This window comes from Elephas maximus, chromosome 12 (genome assembly GCF_024166365.1).
Source record: "Elephas maximus indicus isolate mEleMax1 chromosome 12, mEleMax1 primary haplotype, whole genome shotgun sequence".
In the NCBI taxonomy this organism is placed as follows: Eukaryota; Metazoa; Chordata; class Mammalia; order Proboscidea; family Elephantidae; genus Elephas; species Elephas maximus.
Window position 1 is genome coordinate 3,790,957 of NC_064830.1, and position 25,258 is coordinate 3,816,214.

Sequence of the window (25,258 nt, forward strand, 5' to 3'; positions counted from 1 at the left end):
CAGTTTAGGGGAAACATAGTGGTTAAGGGAAGTAGGTAGGGCTAGATCATGGACCTCCACGTAACGCAGGTTGTAGAGTTTGGGCATAATCCAAGTGTGGTAGGAATCCCTTAAAGACTTCTAAATAGGGAAGTAGCATGAACTGATTTACATTTTTAACCCTTTTAATACCCAGTTATTTTCTGCTTTGACTTTTTTTGTTGATTCCATGTGTTTTAGCTAATGGAAGCATGCTGAAGCATTGCATGTGTCTGAATATTTGGTAGGTAGTATGGATTTTTTTCTTGCTCCCCACCCACAATTCTACGCCCAGAGTCCCGAGGTACATATGTGTACCACTTAATTTGTTTTTGAAATCCATGTTTTACCTGAAACATATTGATTGAGCATCACCTCGTACGACACCCTGTAGAAACAGTCATTTATAGCGCACATCCATTTCTTGGGTTTCAAACAGTCAAAAAGACCCCCAGCTTGTGGCAGCATGCACCGTCAGTTTGAGAACAGCTTCCCAATAGACCCCAGAGGCTGAAAAGGCGGTCACTACATGTACCACGAGTAACGAAAGAGTGAAAACATCACCCTAGATGTGATATAGAGAATGGATCGTACTGGGGGATAGGCGATTACGAAAATCGTGGCAAATTATAATGGTGACTTGGACTGTGGTGTCGTGCTTTTTGCCAATTAGAAACATTAATAACAGACATCCTGCTTTGATTCTGGAACCCTGGTGGTGCGGTGGTAAAGTGTTAGGTTACTAACCAAAAGGTCAGCAGTTCAAATCCACCAGCCGCTCCTTGGAGACCCTATGGGCAGTTCTACTCTGTCCTGTAGGGTCACTATGAGTCAGAATCAACTGGACAGCAACAGGTTTGGTTTTTGGTACTTTGATTTTAAGGTTTGCTTACCCACGGAGCCAAACATCCACTGCGTAGAAATTCCTGACGAAAATGAATCCAGCCTGCTGCTTTCCTTGCACCCAAAGTTGTTAATCTTCTCTGGCTTGTTTTAAACCAGGCTTATTAAATTTGAATTTCAGAAGACATGGCTGAAGGTGGGTGGAGGGCCAGAGACCACCTTGTGACCTAGTACCAGTTGATCTCAGTTAAAAGGAAAGGCAGGGCTCAATCCATCATGTTAAGAGTAGCCAGTGGTTGGTTTTACATTCTTCTCACTCCTCTTCTCTTTCTAAGAGTTATTGTAACCAGCAAACTTCAAGCCATTTGCTTTTTCTCTGGAATCTGAATGGTCTCCCTATATGCATATAGAATAGCTGCTCAGAATAAAACAGGTTTCAATTTCTTTGAGTTTTGGTTATTTTAAAAACTTTATTAGCATAAAATCCAAAATCTTCCTCTTGAGGTATTCCAACTCTCTTCTGAAGTGTTCACAAAGAAAACTTGGTTCTTAAACATTCCAAAAAGGAGTCAGTATTATTTCTAAATGTCTAAGGGTCGGGGTCGGGGGGAAGGACACCTGAAGGCCTATTCCTTGAACATCTTCTGTTGGTTCTTGCCTCCTGATTGTGTCACTGTTGAAGATACATCAAGCACCTATCAGTGACTATAACACTCTGTTTTCTCCTGAAGCTTGGATTTACAATTCTGAATACAAAATCCTTACACCCAGGCCTTGTTCCCCAGAGAGTAGTCACTCGTCTCTTCACCCACCAAGGCTCTAAAGGGCTCAGGTCCTCAGCCACATGTTCTGCAGATGTGACAAACATTTTATTTATTGAAATATGAAATACAGGGAAATGGCAGACGCCTTTAAATGCTATTTGTGCATTAAGTGTTTTTTTACTTCTGTGAACTAATAACTCTACTTTTAAATGCTGTTGAAAAAACACTCAAGGAGGCCTTTATGCATTTAATAGGACAAGGGCCATATTCTATATACTTATTTTAGTAAAATGGATTAAAAAAAACACAATTTTATGTACAACTTAAAAAAAAAATTGCTCTGGAAGGGCCCTAGTTTCAAGAGTGACTTTATCTAATTGGAGATAAAATTATGTTCCTTTGCACCTTATTGTCATGCAATGGCACTGTACTATCATTGCTGCCTGCTATAAACAAAAAGGCAGACCCGTTGCTCTTATGCTAAGTTAAATGCGTGTCTTGGGTTGCTCAGGCTGACCAGAATGGTTCGGATGGCAGATGGTGTGGACATTCCCTTAGATGCTAATTCGCCTGTGGAAAGTGTCCTTATGATTTGAAATGTTCCAGGAAACCCCTGTGGAAAATTGAAAAACACAATATTCATCACCTCAGGAACAGTACTTTCTTTTTCTAATGTAATAGAAGGATAGGACTGATGCAACTAAAAACACTGTTTTCTTTTTTATGGCAAGAAACTAGAAAGACTCAGAGTCACTAAACTCCCATTTGGAGAAAAAATATTTAAGGGAAAAATGAGTAAAAGGTATGTTTCAGTCCATAAAAGAATACAGTCATACACAAGAAATGAGCACATGCTTCATCATAACTTTGTTATGATCCTAAATGTTGAAAAGCAATTTCTGGCCCCACCTGAATGTCTTTGGTTAGGGCTTTTATATTAGTCTCAGAATCAGCTTTATTGCCTTAACCAAGCAACATCTTCCCACAAGTCAAAACTAGAGGAAAATAAAATGAAATTTATTTCAAAGACCCAACCATTCTATTTCCCGCCACCTTGTTTGATTTTGTTCCCCCAAGTTTTCTTATTCCTTTTCTAATCCAACCTAGATAATCCGAGAAACTTCTTAGTTTGATTTCATAATTCTGAAAGGAAGGAGTAAGGATTAGGATTTCAACTCCACTGAACTTTAGTGATTGATTTACAGGTTATCCAAAATAATCTTTGGAGATACACAAGAAAATATATATGTCCTCTCTAAACATATATATGCAGCTGTTTTACTACAACTCACATTTTCATGTAATAGATACCAAAAAAAAAAATTTTTGGCTAATTATGTAATGCTGTTGTTGTTGTAAGGTGCGGTCTAGTAGGTTCCGACTCATAGCGACCTCATGCACAGCAGAGCAAAACACTGCCTAGTCCTGCACCATCCTCACAATTGTTGCTATGCTTGAACCCATTGTTGCAGCCACTGTGTCAATCTATCTCGGTGAGAGTCTTCCTCTTTTTCGATGACCCTCTGCTTTACCAAGGATGATGTCCTTCTCAAGGGACTGATGCCTCCTGATAGCATGTCCAAAGTCTGTGAGATGTGGTCTCACCATCCTTGCTTCTAAGGAACATTCTGGTTTTACTTCTTCCAGGACAGATTTGTTCACTCTTTTGGCCGTCCATGGTATATTCAATATTCTTTGCCAACATCACAATTAATGGGCGTCAGTTCTTCCGTCTTTCTTATTTATCGCCCATCTTTCACAAGCATATGAGGCAATTGAAAACAACATGACTTGGGTCAGGTTAACCTTAGTCCTCAAGGTGACATCTTTGCTTTTCAACATTATAAAGAGGTCTTTTGCAGCAGATTTTCCCAATGCAATGTGTCTTTTGATTTCTTGACTACTGCTTCCATGGATAATGATTGCAGGTCCAAGTAAAATGAAATCCTTGACAACCTCAGTCTTTTCTCCATTTATTGTTGTGTTGCTTATTGGTCCAGTTGTGAGGTTTTTTGTTTTCTTCATGTTGAGGTGTAATCCATACTGAAGACTGTGGTCTTTGATCTTCATCAATAAGTGCTTGAAATTGTCTTCATTTTCAGCAAGCAAGGTTGTGTCATCTGCGTAATGCAGGTTGTTAATGAGTTTTCCTCCAATCCTGATGCCCCGTTCTACTTCGTATAGTCCAGCTTCTCAAATTCTTTGCTCAGCACACAGATTGAATAGATATGGTGAAATGATACATCCATGATGCACACCTTTCCTGACTTTAAACCCTGCAGTATTCCCTCATTCTGTTTGAACAACTGCCTCTTGATTATGTTCAGATTCCTCATGAGCACAATTAAGAGTTCTGGCATTCCCATTCTTCGCAATGTCATCCATAATAGCTATGATCCACACAGTTTAATGCCTTTGCTTAGTTAATAAAACACAGGTAAATATCTTTCTGGTATTCTCTGCTTTCAGCCAGGATCCATCTGATATCAGCAATGATATCCCTGGTTCCATGTCCTCTTCTGAATTCGGCCTGAATTTCTGGCAGTTCCCTGTTGATGTACTGCTGCAACTGCTTTTGAATGATCTGCAGCAAAATTTTGCTTCCATGTGATATTAATGTTTTTTTAATTTCTGCATTCAGTTGGATTACCCTTATTGGGAATAGGCATAAATATAGATCTCTTCCAGTCAATTGGCCAGGTAGCTGTCTTCCAAATTTGTTGGCATAGACTAGTGAGCACTTCTAGCTCTGCATCTGTTGAAACATCTCAACTGGTATTCCATCAATTCCCAGAGCCTTGTTTTTGCCAATGCCTTCAGTGCAGTTTATACTTCTTCCTTCGGTACCATTGGTTCCTGATCGTGTTTTACCTCCTGAAATGGTTGAATGTTGACCAATTCTTTTTGGTATAGTGACTTCATATTCCTTCCATCTTCTTTTGATGCTTCCTGTGTCACTTACTATTTTCCCCACAGAATTCTTCAGTATTGCAACTCAAGGCTTGAATTTTTTCTTCAGTTCTTTCAACTTGAGAAATGCTGAGCATGTTCTCGCCTTTTGATTTTCTATCTCCAGGCCTTTGCACATGTCATTATAATACTTTAGTTTGTTTTTACTTTACTTTGTAGACATAGTATTTTTGTTTGTTATACAATACGAACTTCATCAGCACAAAACTTCTTAATAGTGTGCTCCATTGTTACAGATATTCCAAATAAAATTTTTGTTTGGAAGTAGAAAGTGTACCTTCAAAAATGAATAAAATCTCATAATGTTAAAGAAATATAATCATTAATGAAAGCCAGTGGTTCATATACTGATATTTTTATTTGTCACACTTTTAGGAAGTTTGTCGGGGAAGATAAATGCACTCCATGATCACTTAACTTTAGGTTACACTGGATTAAACAATGAAAACCAACAGGTGTCTTTACTGTAGGATTTCTCTGAGCCTCTCATCCTTAATGTGCAGTGTGAGGAAACTCTGGTAGCATAGTGGTTAAGTGTTTCAGCTGCTAACCAAGAGGTCAGCAGTTCGAATCCACTAGGCACTCCTTGGAAACTCTATGGGGCAGTTCTACTCTGTCGTATAGGGTCACTATGAGTCAGAATCGACTTGACAGCAGTGGGTTTGGTTTGGTTTTGGTGTAACGTGAATTGGCAAGAGAGAACAAGAGTGTGTAGTACCTGCCAGTATTATTCGACCAGGTGTGTATTAACGACCCCCAAAAAAGTGTCCTATGGAATATTAGTTTTGAAAGAGTGATAACGGTTGAAATTCTTATCCACATACAAAATCCGTGCACATCTGTGTAATCTTTTCTTTATGGGATGTTGTGTATCTTTGCTTTTAATGCATGCTTAATAAGGACTTGAGGAAGAGAAGTAGTAAAAAACACATCTTGATTTTAAAAATTGCAATTAACGTTCATGATATTCTTGGTTTAACTTTTTAATTTTTCTTTTTAAAGTATTTTAATACTATGTAAATGGTAGCAGTAATTATCACCTGGAAATGGACACTCAACAATGCATGTAAACACTTGCTTGAGGAAATAATACATTTTCTTTTGAAGATGCAAAATTCAGCCCTATGAATAAGATTCAAAATGCAAAATAAGGTTTCCTTATCTTATGAAAGCTTTTTTTCTGAAGCTTAGAGAAATCTCAGTGAGGGTAAGTCACAGGTAGATCTTAGATTCCATAGAAACATTATTCAAATAGCAAATTCAAGATAGCTTGTGAAATATTAGTTTAATACAATACTATTTTGGAGTTTAGAGGATGGTCGCTATGGGTTGTGAATCTAGTAATTGAATTCTAATTCTATTAATATTCTATATTATAAAAATGTGTGGTCTGAGGGTGTGACTGTAATGACTTTCTAACTATAAACTTTGTGTGTTCTAATCTATCTTGCTTCCCACTGGTATACCAGTCTTCATCAGGAGTGATGTGTTTGAATTCCTGCCTCCAATCTTCTAATCTTTACTGTGGATGGGAAGAAAGTGGATAACTTTAACAATCTCTTAAAAGTGACCCCGATGTGGCATTTCCAGCTATCTTCCCATTGAAAAACGTACTCTGAAGCTCAAGCACTGCATTTTGTCTTGTTACCCGTTGAGAACTCTATTTTGATGTGAAATTTCACTATTAAAAGCACTAATGATAATAATAATGAAGATGGTGACAAGTATGATATGCCAGACATAATGCTATGTGATTCATGTATAACTAGGACAGAGAAGGACTCCTGGTGACATAGTGGTTAAGTGCTCTGCGCAAACTGGAAGTTTGGTGATTTGAACCCACTAGCCCCTCCATGGGAAGAAAAGATGTGGCAGTCTGCTGTCATACAGATTTACAGCCTTGAGAAAAGATTAGTCCAAAAGACTAATGGACCACAACTACCATGGCCTCCACCAGACTGACTCCAGCACAACCAGATGGTGCCCAGCTACCACCACTGATTGCCCTGACAGGGATCACAATAGAAGTTCCCAGACAGAGCTGGAGAAAAATGTAGAACAAAATTCTAACAAGAAAAGACCAGAGTTACTGTCCTGACAGGGACTAGAGAAACCCTGAGAGTAGAGCTCCCAAACACCCTTTTAGCTCAGTAATGAAGTCACTCCTGAGGTTCACCCTTCAGCCAAAGATTAGACAGGCCCCAAAACCAAAATGAGACTAAAGGGGCCCAACAGCCCAGGGGCAAGGACTAGAAGGCACAGCAGGGGACAGGAAAGCTGAGTCAAGAAGGGAGAGTGTTGCCATATTGTGGGTTGCTAAGTCTCATAAAACAATATATGTACTGTTTAATGAGAACTAGTTTGTTCTATAGAACTTCATCTAAAGTACAATTAAAAAAAAAAAAAAAGATTTACAGCCTTGGATACCCTATGGGACAGTTCTACTCTGTCCTAAAAGGGTTGCCATAGGGTCGCTATGAGTCAGAATCTACTCTATAGCAACAGGTTTTTGAGGTTTTCTTTTTATTATGACTGAGTGGCTTTCATTTCTAGTATTAAAAAAAATATATTAGAATGGATTAAATTGAAAATTAATCCACTGAAAATATACTGAAGGTGCTGGACAAGATTTTTTTTTTAACCTTTTAAAATGCAACACTGGTCCTGCAGGAAAATGAGGAATTCTCAGAGCCTCAAAACGATGTGAAATCTGAAATGCCGAAAGCTAATGTAGCTCAGCAGCTGGCTTTGCCCTGAGGGCATCTGCTCATCCCTGGTGACATTAAGCTTCCATTTCGAGAATCCCATTGGGCTCAACAAGTAGGAAGCGAAGTCTAAGGTCTTTCTAATGTTGAAAAAATAGTAGGAGATCCTCATAGATAAGGCAGAGTAAGAAATAAATAACAGACCCTTAAACCGCATGATGAACAGCTCAGCAAAAATACTTGAAGATCTCTGGTTGGAGAGTTACATAAAATTGATGGAAATTTATGCAAATGATGATATTTTTGGACAAAACTTGAGTTTACTACTACAGACTTTGTGATGATTGGCTATTGCTGCCTATTTTGTGAGACTTCGGGTGCATCTATTATACTATGCTTTACATATGATAAGAAACCCTGGCGACAGGATGGCTAAGTGCTTGGGTGCTAAATGTTGGTGGTTGGAACTTGCCCGGAGGCTCTGCAGGAGAAAACCCTGGTGATATGTTTCCGTAAAGATCACAGCCTAGGAAATCCTAAAGGACAGTTCTGCTCTGTAACATGTGGGGCCACCATGAGTCACAATGGACTTAATGGCAGCCAGCAACATTGGACTGCAAGGGCCTACCATTGCAAGGCTCTACCTGTTCCCCCAGTCCTCTCATCCAGCCTGTATTACAAATGCCAATCTTTGTTAAACTGATTTGAAATTCCTAACGCTAAAATTGGGAGCCCTGGTGGTTCAGTGGCTAAGGCACTTGGCTGCTAACTGAAGGAATGGCAGTTGGTACCCACCAGCCGCTCTGTAGAAGAAAGATGTGGCAGTCTGTTGCCATGACGATTACAGCCTTGGAAACCCTATGGGGCAGTTCTATGCTGTCCTATAGGGTCGCTATCAGTCAGAACCGACTGGACTGCAATGACTTAACACTAAAACCACTGCTATCATTTGACAATGAAGGCAGATGCATAATTTTCAGAGTTTCTGCTAAAATTAGGGTGATCATATAGTTTATTGCCCAAGTTAGAACGCTTCTGAAGGTGAAAGCGGGTTATTAATAATTTTGCCAAGACCATAGGCCCTATGGGATCTATGACTAGAATGGACTAGTGGTCCCCTCTCGACTACTCCCGCTTTGCAGAGGCGTGACTAGGGTACGGCAGGTATGGCGCATGCCCTGGGTGCCACACGAGGAGGCGCTGATGAGCAGTTTCTATCGCCATCACAGTTTCCGTGGCCAGCTGTGAGAGACCATTCAGCATTAAACACTAATTGCCGTAGGTGCTGTTTTCCATGAATAGGCCCCTGATGGAAGAGTTAATAAAGGCTATTTGGTCAGGTTAGCTGGTTTTCACTTTGAAGGCACAGACCTTAAGGGAATTCTTTCTGTTCTGTTTTAGTCAACGTTTGTCAGGATTCACATCCTTTAAATCAACATGTGGTACATGTTGTCATTTAAAATACTGTTATGGAGGAAATGAGAAGAGAATGTGTGTGGGCATGTCTGTGTACAAAACAGGGCACTATAAAACTCCTTGATACATCCCACAATTGTTTGCATTTCCAAAAAGATTTTGCTAGAATTCGTTCAAAGTAAGTATTAGAAAGATGTGTGTTCATGAATGTATCCCCAGAAAAAATAAAATTCATATGTTCACCTACAGACAAGAATGCATTACGCAAATGAATAGTGTTTCAATCCAAAACAGTAACTATACTTATATGAGTGTAGAAACCATATTTCCGATCAATTTATCTGGTGTTGTCTTTTCTTGGTAGCAACGATTGCGTCAACCTGCAACGATCCAGGTGTGCCTCAGAATGGCACACGCTATGGCGACAGTAGAGAGCCTGGAGACACCATCACGTTCCAGTGTGACCCTGGATACCAGCTCCAAGGGCGAGCTAAAGTCACCTGTGTGCAGCTAAATAACCGATTCTTCTGGCAGCCAGATCCCCCTACATGCATAGGTACGTGTAACAGAAAATAGAAATTTTATGTTTGGCAATGAACGCGTGTTATCATTACAATTACTCCTGTAAATGGATTATTTCTTTGGAAATACTTCTTAAGACTTTCTTACATGCCCTCTGTTCTCTGAGGCTATATTCAAAATTTTCAGGTGAAATAGTGTACTTAATGTAACAGTAACTGGTATTTATCTAACATTTCCTATCCTTAACAAATCTTGTATAAATATGGATTAGATTAGCCTAATCTAAAATTCTGGGTGGTTGAAAATTCATAACCTTACCATTGCTATTTTCATTTTTGGTATAGAAATATGCCTTTCAGCAAAACCTACTCACTAAAAAAGTACTTTCTCATTTTAGGTGGTTTTTCTATAGTATCAGTACTATTTTAAATAGAATTCTGAAAACTAAAAATTATACTGCTTATGTCAAAATAAAGATAAAAAGAGAAACTCATTTTGGAAATCCTATATAATTTTATGGTTTGAACTTGTTAAAAAGATAACAATGGCTTTTGCAAACTGTAATTTGAGTAACTATCCCAGATAATTTTATCGCACATGTGGTTTTAGGGTAACAAATATTTTTTGTACAAAAATAGAAATTGCATATAAATTGTCTCTTCATTCAGTTAAGTACCTCACCATAGAATCACTATTTCATCTTAATTAAAAAAAAAAAAATCTGCTAAGTTTATTGTCTAAATAAGCTATCAAAGTTTAATTTTTACTTCTTTATAATCTGTTTGAAAATGTAAAATTTAATTAATCTGTAAAAAGAGAAAGTGATAATGAAATGACTTGCATATAGTTAGTGGGTCATTTTCCCAGGGTGAACTTGAGGGGATTTTATAATTTAAGATGATTTTTATTGTCATATGCTCAGCAGTACGGAAATTCTCCGTGGTCCTATAGAGCGATGATGCACAGCTTTTAACTTCTTAGAAACTCTGAAGATAGATGAGATTTGATACCACTGCTTATTAGCATTCTCAACCTTGTCAGAAAGTTATTCATGTTTATTTAATGTTCTGTGCCGTGTTTACATGTCACAACTTTTGTGAGCATAGTCATGCATTTTATTTCAAGCTGAGTCATCAGGCTGAGAGTTGCAAGATTTTTGTGTTTTTTTTTTAGAGTAATTACCTATAAATGCAATAATCACTTTAAACCATTGGCCTATTTTTAAATTAGGACAGGCTTTTGTTTTTTTCTATTTTGCATTTCTTTAAACCCATGGAAGTATACATTAAAAAGCATTGGAAGTACTACAAATTAACCTCTTAAAGACAATTGCTGACTTGGCATTAATTTAAAAATTAATACCTATTAAACATGACCATCTTCCAGCTAATCTATACCCTTTTGTTAGTTCATTTCTTAGTTACCTAATTAGACCAGCAACTCAATAATCCGACCCTCAGCAAAGAAAATAGATAACATTCATCTGTCTGGAATATCAGCTCCAAGGACAAGCTAAAATCACTTGTAGGTAACTGAAAGATTTATTCTTTTGGGCAATCTGACCCACCGATATACATAGGTATGAGATAAAAAATGAAAAAATATGTATGTTTGGAAATAAATGAACATGATCTTTTCATTAAATTGTAAATATATTATTTTTTTCAAAACTGAGCCTCTGCTCTCTGTCAGAAACTTTTCCACCTAGCAGATGTACAAGGGAAATGAGCCAACCATTGTCCATTATTTTACTGAAGACTCCCCCGCCCCAGCTTTTAAATGTAAAAAAAAATGAGTAGGCAGCCAAGACAATTAACAACACCATCAAAAATCTGTATAAATGCAGATACCAGCCTTTTGTCCTGTGGTGCCCCTGGGTGGGTTCAAACAGCTAAACTTTAGGGTATCAGCTGATTGCAAAGTACTTTCACCATCCGGACCTTTTAAATGTAAAGATGTTTGAATACAGGCAAATTAAGTAACGTGCTTGTCTTAACAGGCCCCTGAGTTCTGTTATGTTGACCCATGATACACTTTTTATTTTGTAATATTTTTTCCCCTCATTAAAAACAAAACGTGTTTACTGCAGACCTTTTATAAGCTATTTAAAAAATCCGTAACCAAATCCATTGCTGTAGAGTTGATGCCAGGTTACAGCGACCTTACAGTTAAGCAAAAAGAGAAAAGAAGTTGTGATTTTTTTACCTGGAGACAATTTCTATTAACATAAACATTCATAAATAAACTTCATAATTATTTTATGTGTGTGTAATGTGGAGCCCTGGTGGCGCGGTGGTTGTTTGACTGCTAACCAGAAGGGTACCAGTTTGAATCCACCAGCCGCTCCTTGGAAACCTTTTGGGGCAGTTCTACTCTCTCCTACAGGCTTGCTGTGAGTCTGAATCGACTCGACAGCACCGGGTTTCGTTTTTGGTTTTTATATGTAATCTCTGTTTAAAGTGTTTTTAAATGCCAGCAGCCTATATTGTTATTTTATAAAATGTGCATTTTACTTACCGATGTAGTGATTATTTTTTGGTGCTATTATGTGTTTTCTACTAATTAATTTCTAATGATTGCATATTATCTCTTTTTTATATATAACAGTAGTGGTTGCATTATTATATTTAGGTTATTTCTTTTTTTCCCTATTATAAAGATGGCCGCATACACCCTTATTTCAAAATTCATTGTTGATTATGAATGACGTATTTCTAAAACCTACATATTTCTAGGCTTTTAAAACGTTTTTCAAAACTCCTCCAGAAAGACTACACCAGTTCCCATTGACTTCAGCCATGTATGAGAATGTTTATTTTCCCCAAATTAAAAAAAAAAAAAAAGAACTCTAGATACAATGTTTCTTAATCTCATAATTTAAGGGCACAAAGTGATTGTTCCTAGTTTGTATTTTAAATTAATAGTGAGGTTGAACTTTTTCATATCTAATCAGCCATTTGAATTTGTTCATTCCTGAGTTGCCAATTAGTTTCTTTTTCCCCTTTTATTGGTAGTATTTTTTTCTTATTTTCTGCTGTTTCTCTTTTATACGATATTTTAACTTCTCATCTGTTTTGTATATTACACATATTTTCACCAGCTTGTCATTTGCTTTTAATTTTGTTCTTGTAGTATAATCTGATGCCCCCCTGTTTCACTTCTCAGTGCACTCCCATGAGGAGAATCCTATGATGGCCAGGTTCCTTTTTTTCACTTTTTTAGCTGAATTGAATAGGCCTGCCTTTCCAGACCAAAGGACACTTAAAAGAAAAAAAAAGCTGCTATCCAGTTGACTACAGTTCACGGCAATCCCATGTATTTCAGAGTAGGACTGTGCTCCACAGGGTTTTCAATGGGTGATTTTTTCAGGAGATTTCCAGGCCTTCCTTCCAAGACACTTCCACTTTCTAATTCTAGATGAAGTGTTCCTTCAAAGTCTCCAGAAGTACATCCCATTTCTTTTGTCATCTGCAATCCCTTACTCCCAACTTCAAATTCTAAGGATCTTTGGAAAACTAACATTTATAGTAAGTTTGCAGCAAACTAATTTGGTGGCAGCAACCTGCCCTGAGTAAAGTGTGCTCTTTGTAGACTATTTATCCCACATAAGGGTGTGAATATTCAAATGTTTTGATGCAGAATCATTGATGGGGTCTCACTGAAGAGTTTTACCTCCAACCCTAATGAAGGAAGATGTGTATGGCCTTAAGAGTAGTGGATAAAGGATTGTGGATTTATATGAATTTGAAGGTTTTACCTTTATGTCCATTATTTTTGGAGAATTTCCTAACATCTCTGAGTTGCATTTTCTACTAGAATTTAATCTGCTCCAAAATATTTCACAAGCTCTCTAGTTAAATTCTACTGAACCTAAAATGGGGAACACAAGACCAAAAGAGAAAACAAACAAGGCAAGACAGTACTTAATTACACTTTAAAGCTTTTAAATAACCTAATTTGAAAGTGCCTTTTGGGGTCTGTTTGAACAAGACAAGGTATCCCCTTTGCTTTTTTTAAATCAATATTTGGATCTTATCTCTGAACTCTTCCTGCAGGTTGCACCCTGTAGCCCGTGCCCTGAATCTATCATTTTTTCTTCTTTCAAACCTTCATGGAGTAGAGTCTTCTCAGATCTTTATAAACTTTCTTTTGCTACATTAGCACTGCCTGTGTAATTTGTCCATGCTTCTTCCCCTTAACGCTGTCAGCATCTACTGCTTAACTCTGGAAGGAGTATTGGCCTCTGAAAAGTGATAATAGTTTCCACATAAATTTATTAAAATGAAATGGCATAGTAGGGGAAATATGGTTTTAATTGTTCTTGTGAAAATTGTATTATTCTTATTGAATGCATATCTGTGAGAATTTATTGTAAATAAAATCCTGCAATATTACTCATAGAGTGCCTTTGATTAGACTGAGAAATTATGATGAAAAAAATTCACTGGACATTAGTATATTTTTTTTTATAGAAAATTAAATTTTGGGAAAATTAAATGTGTATTTACGGATGCATCCATCACAGAAAATTGTAAAGCACGTTTCTTCATCTTATTTACATTACCACCAATAATTTATTACAAAGAAGTTTTTTTTTGTGTGAAAAAAGATCTTAATCAGGATATTTTCTTCTCTACTAATTTTTTTTTTCTAATGGCATGTATATGATATATTATGTGGAAAAAGTTATGATTTAGGGAAAATGGTATACACCTACTTCTCACTTATCGACTGTCTCGTTATCTGATATTTTGCATTTGCAACAATAGTAATAAATGTACTGCCTGACTATCTTGTGCGTGAAGGATGTATGCCTGGCAGTAACGAATGCTGAGGTGGAAGGTGAGCATAACGCTGGCTGTGATGGTTAAGGTTATGTGTCAGCTTGGCTGGGCCATGATTCTCAGTGGTTTGGCAGTTATGTAATGATGTAAATTGGCAGTCGTGTAATAATGTAGTCATCTTCCATTTTGTGATGTGATGTGGTCATCTTCTGTTTGCTTTTTTGTGTACTTGTGAATGTTGTGGTGTTTTAGTGCCTTTCAAGCGATATAAAATTTAAGAGAAATCTAATCTAGTAAACGAGACAGTCCTGAACACTTTCAGGCTTCACAACAAAAATTAAGTTTCTTTTTAACAGTTTCAAACTACACAATTATTATCTTACTAATATAAATGGAAACACATTTAAAAATTGGTGAGTGAATGAACATATCACTGTTATCATATAAAATGCTTGCTTCTAATAACAGTAACATGTTAAGCATTGTCGTTAAGTACTATTTTTAGATGTAGTGTTGCTCCTCAGCCTGTTATTGATTTTGATCCCAAGAGGTCACATAAAGTTTCTGTGTTTGTTTTCTCATTTTGGAATATGAGAAAAATAACCTGACCCCTATATATCAGAGTACTGGAGAAATATATCAGATAACATGCACCCATTCATTCAACAAATATTTCTTGAATACTTACGAGCAAGGGATTGTGCTAGGTATTGGGGATACAAGTGTAAACAAAAGATACATGATCCTTATACCACGTGAAGAATGCTTTCCACAATAGGTAAGCAATGACCTTGTAAACCATAAAAGAGACAAAAACAAAAAACATGAAATGATGTTTATGGTGATGCTTTCCTTTTTCCCCTAAGTGTTTGTCTGTTTTTTTTTTTTTTTTTTTGGTCTCTGTATGTGTTGCTGGAAACCCTGGTGGCGTAGTGGCTAAGTGCTATGGCTGTTCACCAAGAGGTCAGCAGTTCGAATCCACCAGGCACTCCTTGGAAACTCTGTAGTGCAGTTCTACTCTGTTCTATTGGGTCGCTATGAATCGGAATCGACTCGACGGCAGTGGGTTTGGTTTTTGGTTTGGTATGTGTTGCTGAGCACAGTGGATTATTTAGTTTAATTGGATAAATTTTTAAATTACAGGAAGCAAACTTTTTTTTGGTCAGGGGTTTGAAAATTCTTCTTAAAAGTGGTGTGACTAATTATTTTTAAAATTCGTTAACAATGACATGAAAAATGAATAGACTTCTTGGGTGTTAACATGTTATCTGGATAATTATTTGATAATCCAATGCATAGTCTCTTTGAAGAGGAAAATGCTAATGAATGAGCCCTTTTTTAAAATTTTTCCAGAAGAATTGTGTGACGTGTCATTTCACACTGACCAGCCTTCTTCTCTTTCCATGTTCTCCTCTCCTGTGACAGCCGCATGTGGAGGGAATCTGACCGGCCCGGCTGGTGTTATTTTATCACCTAACTACCCACAACCCTATCCTCCTGGGAAAGAATGCGACTGGAGAGTAAAAGTGAACCCAGACTTTGTAATTGCCTTGATATTCAAAAGGTACCATATCTTCCAGAATACCCCCTTTTAGGAGAATTTCAAATGCCATACCTAAGAATGACTTCATTGATACTTCATAGAGGCTCCCGTTTTATTTCTACCTAAGCCCTCGATTTTGTGTCTGATGGGTACTACGCGAGCTGCAGAATGACATAAATGGAAATGCGTTATTCTGCTTTGGAGCACTCTACTTGTGCTGGGATTCACACGGCGAGCCAAGACTTACCTTTAAATACTTTCTCGCACACCATGCATTCCATGGAAGAAGGCTTGATTTACAAAATATTAAGAAAAGTAATGAAAAAAAGTGGTATCGATGCATTTAGTATAATTCATTAACGTCTCATATTTCTTTAAATGCGCCATAGCTGATTCGTCACCATAGCACATCTTGTGTGATGTTCCCAAGTTCGACACTGTTATTATCATCAAGATAGTAATGACTTGCTAGAGCTTTGAAAAGGAAAGCTCCCCCAAGTTTGATTGCTTTCGAGTCTGAATTACGAGCCATAAGTCTTTTAAAAAGTGCTAGCTCCTTCCTGATGATCTAGATGAGAAAAGTTCAAACGTTTGATTTTTTGAAAATAAATTCTGGATGACTGTCATATTATCATAATCATATTATACATGATAATAGTATTTTTCCAAACCTCAGCATATTTTCCAACTTTACATTTTGGTTTTTGAACCAAATAAATGTGATACATTAAGATGTGAGTGAGTCCATAGAGTGTACTGTTGATTTCTTACCTATCCAGAGCAAAGCGGTCTAATTATTCTTCTGTCAATTGAACAAGTGTCCTTTTCTTGAGATACTTACATCAATATCCGAGGCCCAGATGTGATTCTCTCCTTTCATTTTCTTCTCCTGATCAGCTCTGAGTCAGTAATTTTAAACTTCTATGACTTTTAATTTTAAGTAGTTTGATCAGCCATCTTTTCCTGAATTTACAAACATTGCTATAATTTTACTGAATGATGAATATTTTGTTGTGTCACTAAGCTGCCACACAAACCAGCACACTTTGCTGACTATATTTTTGGATATCTTTGTTCTTTTTAGCTAAATTCTAGTAGTGCCTTCGTTATAACCAGGTAACACCTCTGTTACCAGCCTATTACAAATAAATAAAAATTAAAAGCCTGCTCGTGAACACAGAGCCTTACTGCTAAGAGATTCCTACCTTCTATTGTCAAAGCGACTCATTAGGAAGGTTTCTAAAGGATAGGTCATTTGACATATATAAGACAATTTTATATAAGAAGTTTTTCCACTGCACTTTGTATACCTCTCATGAAGAAGGTGGAACTAAAAACCTTCAACTCTTAGATTCTATGAACCATTAATCAACCCAATGTCACAGAAAGGCCATGTACCGGTAACTTCCATCCTGACCTGGGTGAGCTTGGGTGAAAGTTATCCTGGGACCTCAGCAACTGAGACCTGTTTAGTAGGCAGGGAAAGCCAGAAGTATTAGATGGTTGTACATGGATGTTCAACTGCCTATATCCGGACACTGGCACGGACAGGGGCTATTGAGCTGCCCAAGGTACACTGTTTGAAGTGCGTGAGAAACACAGATGTGTTTTCTTTAGGGGGTAGGGGTCTGGCCTCACTAACAGTAAAGACAAAGAAGTATATGACCTGGAATACATATGAGCTCCTGGGCTTGCTCTGGTGCTTTGAGTCTTTTGGGAGGGATGTTTCTTCTCCTGCCTCTGTAGACTGGGGCTCATGCTATTCAAGCATCGATATTGCAATTAAAATTGGCTTAAAAGTCTGGCCTGACTTTGGCTAATTATTGGGCCTCATAGGTTTGTGCAGCTAGTAAAGATAAAAATAGGACCAGAATTAACAAATGAAACCATAACTAATTATAAATCTCACTCCAGACTTCTATGCATGGATTATATTACATCCAAAAAGAAAAAGAAGATAATTTTTTTTTTTCTGTGCCTGGTTGTATTTCTGGTGTTAAATAAATAATCTATAACAATAATTACCCTTACCCATTGCTGTCTAATAGCATCTTTGCAAGGTATTCCAAATAAAATTATTATCTCAATCAAACTCTACTCGGTTGATATAATTCCCAGTGTCCTCTTATTCTTAATAATCCATTTCTTTATTCTTTTTTAAATTTATTTCTGACATCAGTGAGCTTATCATATAAACAGGCTGAGAAACTTTATACAACTTATTTTGGTAAATATATTCACAGAGCTAACACCAGCGAGTGTGTAGGTGTCACGTAAAATGGAACAGCATAATGCAGTCCTGGCTTTAGTTCATGTTGGTCCCGTGATCATTTCCACACATTGTTGTATCATTCAGAAAACAGCAGGGAACTTCAAAAGTTCTCTGGATAAAATAGAGTCCCTTAAACAATAGCACATTAGGCTGAGTATAAAGATTTTTGGCTCAATCTCTGTTACCCAGCCAAACCATCAACTGAGGGGAACAGAGTGGAGGCCCCAGGGATTGAGCCCATGTTAAAGACACAAAAAGACCCCCATATAATTATCAGAGAAAAACTGGAGGGGCCAATCACAATGCATTATGTTAACACCTCATTCTAATTTATTTGTTTATTCTGATCACGCCGAGGTCCCAGACATCTGAACCAAGTTTAATCTTTTACTATAGAGTATGTATAATTTTAAAGTTTGGAGACTATGCTGGCCTTCGCATCATAAAGAGTACAGATGTTTAAAGCGGCATACTTCTTGAGAGCTTGGAGTTTTAATTGTCAAGCTCCTTGGAAATTGAAAATATATTAATATTGGATGAGAGAGAGTGAGACAGAGTCCATTGTTGGGACTAATAATATTGGCAGATTTAGCTAAGTGAGTAGAGGCAATTACATTTTTAAAATAAAAGCATGTAAACAAACAGAACAACAATAACAAAAAACCTTTAAGAATAGTAAGTGTGAGGATGCATGTTTTTAAAACTAATAATATTCACATAAAAATGAAATATTAGTGGGAATTTATCCCCTTTGAGTCCAGTTCTTTCAAACTGCACTTCATAAGCAATTTTATAGGCATAGAGAAGAGATATTGCATTTATAGTATAATTCATTTTTCTATAGCTATCTTCAAACTGTCATTATATTGAATGCAGTAGTTAATTTATAGCAGTATATGTTATATTTTAAAATAATTGGTATTTGTTGTTTATTGCTATTTCAACATTTTTTATTGTTATATTTAACTTCTTGGTTTTCCTTATTGTGTTAATTATTATACAAAATGGAGCCCTGGTGGTACAGTGGTTAAAACACTCAGCTGCTAACTGAAAGATTGGTGCTTCAAACCCACCAGCCCCTCTGCCAAGAAACAGATGTGACAGTCTGCTTCTGTAAAGATTTACAGCCTCAGAAATCCCATGGAGCAGTTCAGCTCTGTTCTACAGGGTCACTGTGAGTCATAATCGACTCCATGGCAATGAGTTTGGTTTTGGTTATTATACAAAAGTAAATGTAATCATGAGTGTACTCGCAAAGACTTTATGTTCTGAAAGATAAGAGAAACGGATGTTAAGTACTTAATAATTTTTTTTTTTTTTTAGTTTCAATATGGAGCCCAGCTACGATTTCCTGCATATCTATGAAGGAGAGGATTCCAACAGCCCTCTCATCGGAAGTTTTCAGGGCTCTCAAGCCCCAGAAAGAATAGAAAGCAGTGGGAATAGTCTTTTTCTGGCATTTCGGAGTGATGCATCTGTGGGCTTGTCAGGATTCGCCATTGAATTTAAAGGTATTACAATCCGCTTAATTTCTGTGGAAATTATTTTGCAGCAGGATTTTGCTAATTGTATGGATTTCTTTATGAATTATTGCATTATCTGTTTACTTCATAAAATGCTACCATATGTCTGGGGAAGGAAGTGCTATCTCTCCAGTGGAGGAAAAAATTCCAAAAACATTTCTTCCTTGGTTTAAATTAAAAAAAAAAAAGAGGGTTTTTTTTTTTTTTTTTTTTACAAATTTATAATCATTAGAAATGTATTATGGCTTTTGCAATGAAGAATTTAATGACTTTTAAAAATTGCTTTAAAATTTGTTTAAATATCCTCTAATTTATTTCTTTAGGATGACTATATTGACATACATTAAAATAGCTTAGTTTTATCTCAATTTGTTTCTTTTTTTAATGAGCAAAATATCTACTAACCCTTCCTCTGTTTCTACTGCCCATGTGTGTTGATTTCATGAGGAGCTTTGACCTGGTCATTGCTCCTTCTTCAGTCACCACAACAGTGAATTTCCCACTTTGTTAGAGACCTATCATCTCCTGTTACAGACGCCCACAAACAAGCAAGCAAAAAAACACCTTGAACTAAACATTTTGTTTTTGGGTACATTAAATAATATATATAAGTTGGAGACCCTGGTGGTGTAGTGGTTAAGAGCTATAGCTGCTAACCAAAAGGTCAGCAGTTTGAATCCACCAGTCACTCCTTGGAAATCCTTTGGGTCAGTTCTACTCCGCCCTTTAGGGTCACTATGAGTCAGAATTGACTTGATGGGAACGGGACATATGTATTTATAAACCCGCTGCCGTCCAGTCAATTCTGACTCATCCTGACTCATATATATATATATATATATATATATATTTCATATATATATTTTAGATACATATTTCAAGTCTATTTCCCCATGTTAATGAAGAAAATACAAGGTATATTACATAGAATTAGAGAAAAAGACTAAAAAATATAAATTCAAAATAATGAGTGCTGTATAAGTAAATTAATTAAATATTTACACAGTGTCGAGTGCTTTATAATTAAATTAATTAAACATTTACTTTTTTTAAATTTCCAGTTCAATTAGGAGTGAAAACTATAAAAGAAAGTACATGATACATTTTATTCCCCCTGATGATTTAATGAGTGTATATGTCTTTATATGGTTCTAAGTAGAAAATCAATCCTTTTCTCCAAAAACTTTAAAATCTACAAACTTATGTGTTTACTAAAGTGCACTATATATATATATACATATATATATGTATATATATATATATATATACATACATACACACATGTGCAGTTCAACAATCTGAGGAGTTTCCAGTAATTTTGGAAAGGATTTTCATGTTCATGAGAAATTAAAAAATAGTACCATTGAGCATTCATCATGTTAGCAGATAGTTTCCGTATTAATAAGAACTTGCTGGACTGCACTGGACCGTGACAGTGTCTACCCTATAATCAGTCAAAAACAAAACCAAAGAACAACAACAAAAAGCACCTACTTAAATATAAGAATGTATATTTACCCTGCCTACCACAACATCTAATATACTCTGTGGCACATTCGTTTGGGGTAAACGGATCAATGGATAAGTAATTTAAGTATAAAGAGCTATACTAATGATATGAAGAAAGAGTTATCTCTTTTGTTTAGATTCTTTGGTAACTAGAAAAGTCATCTAAAAGGAGGCTATGGCTCTCAGTGATTTAAAAGCTCTCAGTGCAGTCTATAGAAAATAATCAGGGAAACAAGCAGACAAGAATGGTGATGATATTGCAACCTGCAGAGAAGCAGCTCAGGTTATGGTCAGTGAAGCAGGTTGCAGGACCAGTTCTCAGGCATGAGGAGAAATGGAAGCAGCAGCAGGGCAGTCGAGCTGGGAAGGAATGTGAGGGATCTGGCAGAGTCAACCTCCTCAGCTTCAAATGCAGGTATATTCCAACATACTCTTAACTGGGACAGACGTGAACAACAGCAGAACACACCGTATCATGAAGTCATCTAATTAGAAAACATGACAAATTGTAAGCAAAAAGTACCAGTGATTTATCACCAAATGCCCTGAACTGACAACTAGGTCAATGGAACCAAAAGATTGGATGCAGTTCATTTGAATAAAAACCTGCCATCAGAAATCTAAATTAGTAACATAAAATAGGAAGTTATGTGATTGGTATGTAACCAAACAGTAAACTAAACAAACAAAAAAAATTGATTAAGATATCTCTAACAAAAAAAATAGCCAAATGGTGAAAAGGCAACAAGCCATATATTGATAGATACTAAAAAGTTGTTCATTTTTATAGAAGCAAAAATATATACGTAATCTAGACTACTGTTTCTATTTAATATGCATTCAGTATATTTTGTTGAGTAATTAACTAAAAGCAAAATTGAACAGTTTTATGGTCCATACAGCAGTATTCATGTGTTCCTTATTTGCTCATAACGAGTGTCCATATGGGCTTTAATGCAACTACAAGAATTATCAAAATGTTCCTTCCATTTGAAATATCCCAGCAGGCTTAAGTAAAATGATGAGAGAACTGGTCTCAGCGTGCTACAAAGTGCTGAGAAACTCCAGCGATAACAAAAATAGAGGCACTTCAGAAAGTTTCAGCAAGTCAGATCTACACACACACACATTTCATTTTGATCAAAGAATGTAAATAAAATATTATAGTAGATTCTACTAGCTTCAGTCAACATTTCCTAGAGATCTCTGTTTGCCTGATATTGGTGTGTAGATCATTGAAAATATATATATATAGTGAATTAACACTAACCGATCCTTTTTTTTTTTCCTGTACAACTTCTCAAAGCCTTTTTTTTCCCTCGCCTAAAATATATTATACAGTCTTAAGAAGATGGGAAGGTATAAAGTTTACAAAATATATTTCATCATTTCCCGTCTTGACACACCTGTTGCGATCTCCTAGAGTAGTCTTCTCATCACACCAGTTTGTACAACTGATGAATTAAGTGATCGGCATTAGGTGATCCATCAGTAAAGGGGGAAAAAAGGAGAATCAACACTGACCCCAGATAAAAAAATAAAATACACTCTTCTACTTACATCTTCTAGAGATTTTTTGTATGTATGATTAGCACTAGATTTTCTACAGCTTGAGAAACCATAAATAAAGGAATTTCATATTCATAAACTTTTTAAGGGGGGAATTGTCAAATTAAAAGGAAAAGAGTTAAACCATTTACTTTACCACTGAAGTTATTCTTGAGCTTATATTGAGACGAATAACTCATCGCCTCTCCAAACAAATGCCAAATAGTATTTTCCTAACTGCAAGCTAAGAAATAAAGACAGACTCTTCGAGATGATCACCAGAAGGTCCGTAAAATTCAGCTCCAGAGTTTTCTGACATTACCAGGAACTGTAGTGATGAAGTGAAAAATGTTTGGTGTGCATGAATTAAAAGGAATTCAGATGATTAAATTATATATATATCATAAAGATATATTTTCTATTTCATTTAGAGATATTTTAGAAAATCTGTTGAAACAGGAAATTAAAACTATCAAAAAAAAAACTATCAAGGATACCAGAAAATAACTGGAATTAACTATATAGCAATGAAACCCTGAGGCTTAAAAAAATCGTATTTATATCTGAAGGGAGAAAAAAATGAATACTTTTCTTAGTGATTCCAGAATTGGACAGGTTTCTGCAGTGTGTCTTTGTTAAAGTTACCTAACTTGAGTTTCAGATTCTCAAAATTTAAAATAGAGCTGGTAATTCTTACCTACACACAGAGGTGTAGTGAAGATTAAAATTAAACATACAACACACCTAACTTATTATCTAATACCCTCAATAAATTTGAACTATTATTACAATTAAGTTAGAATTGTTGAGTAAAGATTACAGATCACACAGAGTGCTTGAGCTTTATGGATTAGCAAATGCACTTATCCTGCTAAGTTTAACGTTCAGCCCTACTAAGACCTACAACTCAAAGAGGGTAGTAAAGAAAACAGAACGCTCCCCCATGTTTATCTTCCAAGCCTATATGATAAGAAGGAACCCTGGTGGTGTAGTGGATAAAAGCTACGTCTGCCAACCAAAAGGTGAGCAGTTCAAATTCATCAGGCGCTCCTTGGAAACTCCATGGGGCAGTTCTACTCTGTCCTAGAGGTTTGTTATGAGTTGGAATCGACTCGATGGCAATAGGTTTTTTTTTTTAAGGATAAGAAAGAGCTCTTAATTTACATGAATTATTCAGATCTCGTTTTGAGAAGTTCAGTTCTCCAATCCTGCCCTAAAGTCATGTGCTGCTACATGTTGCTATGATTTCACCTACAAAAGTCAGAAAGTGCACATTAATTTTTCCAGAATCAATTACTATAGCAATAAAAGAGGTAAATATATAAAAATATAATCCTTTAATTTTTTTACATAGATGAAGATAATTTATTATCAATTATTTAGTAAAACGTGGTTTAAAAAACTTAATTAAAAAGTAATTTACCAATTTTTTGGATGATATAATTAATAGGTTAATTGGGTCATTAGTCAATTAATAAATATCTCTGAGCTTTTCTGATATGCCCGACCCTGTTCCAGGTACTAGAATCAAGCAAGCCACCAACTAACCAACCAAACAACCAAAGAAATGGGAATTAAAATTCCTTCCCTCATGGAGTTTACATTCATTTCTTTCACAGAGAAACCACGGGAAGCATGTTTTGATCCTGGAAATATAATGAATGGGACAAGAATTGGAACAGACTTCAAACTTGGCTCGACAGTTACTTACCAGTGTGACTCTGGATATAAGATTGTTGACCCGTCATCCATCACATGTGTGATTGGTGCAGATGGAAAACCAGCCTGGAACAGAGTCTTACCCTCTTGTAATGGTAGGTACGGATACGTTATGTTTTCTTGCCATGTGTAACATTCTATTTTTATGCAGAACCTTATTTTACTATATTCCTCTAACCAGTGGTCGCTGTTGTTGTTGTTGGTAGGTACTGTTGAGGCCATTTTGACTCATAGTGACCCCATGCAACAGAGAAGTGCCCTGTAGGATTTTCTAGGCTGTAATCTTTTGGAATCTTTACGGGAGCAGATCACTAGGTCTTTTCTCCCAAAGAGCCACTAGGATCTCTCATAGAACTAGTGTGTAATCAAAGCACGTGTTGATTTGATATTCCTCGATAGCTTAATTTAGCTAATGTATTAGTTTTTATTAGCCATAGGTTTCTGGAGGGAGTAATATTTTTCTTTCATTTACTTAGATGTTTTAACTCCTGCTTTGCATATTCTGGAAACCCCAGTGGTATAGTGGTTAGGTCCTACGGCTGCCAACCAAAGGGTGGGCAGTTCAAATCTGCCAGGCGCTCCTTGGAAACTCTATGGGGCAGTTCTACTCTGTCCTATAGGGTCGCTATGAGTCAGAATTAACTCGACAGTACTGGATTTGGTTTGGTTTTGGGTTTGCCTATTCTGGACCTTATCTTCTACATAAACCAAAAAAACCAAACCCAGTGCCGTCGAGTCGATTCCAACTCATACCGACCCTATAGGACAGAGTAGAATTGTCCCATAGAGTTTCCAAGGAGCGCCTGGTAGATTCGAACTGCCGACCCTTTCGTTAGCAGCTGTAGCACTTAACCACTGTTCCACCACGGTTTCCATCTTCTACATAAGAGGTACTAATTAACAATCCTTAGGCCATATATACACAAAAACCCACATATACACAGAGAGATTAAAATGAATGAAATCACCTCCTAAAAGGTAAGATCATTCTTCAAGAACAGAAGAAACTAATGTGTGGTGATAGAATTCAGAATGGTATCTACCTCTGCAGGAGGAGTATTGCCTGGGAGGAGACACAAGACAGGCTTCTGGGTTGTTGGACGTGCTCCAACAAAATTTCAT

At 36.5% G+C, this 25,258-nt stretch overlaps 1 protein-coding gene across 1 annotated transcript in view; it reads left to right on the plus strand.

Moving 5' to 3' along the window:
• The window catches only part of CSMD1 (CUB and Sushi multiple domains 1), a 2,087,969-nt gene that overhangs the window by 1,768,257 nt on the left and 294,454 nt on the right, over positions 1-25,258 (plus strand). The window contains exons 27-30 of the mRNA XM_049902971.1: positions 9,081-9,272; positions 15,448-15,586; positions 19,161-19,348; positions 24,037-24,231. Coding sequence (XP_049758928.1) covers positions 9,081-9,272; positions 15,448-15,586; positions 19,161-19,348; positions 24,037-24,231 — 714 coding nt within the window. The remainder of the gene's footprint in view (positions 1-9,080; positions 9,273-15,447; positions 15,587-19,160; positions 19,349-24,036; positions 24,232-25,258) is intronic.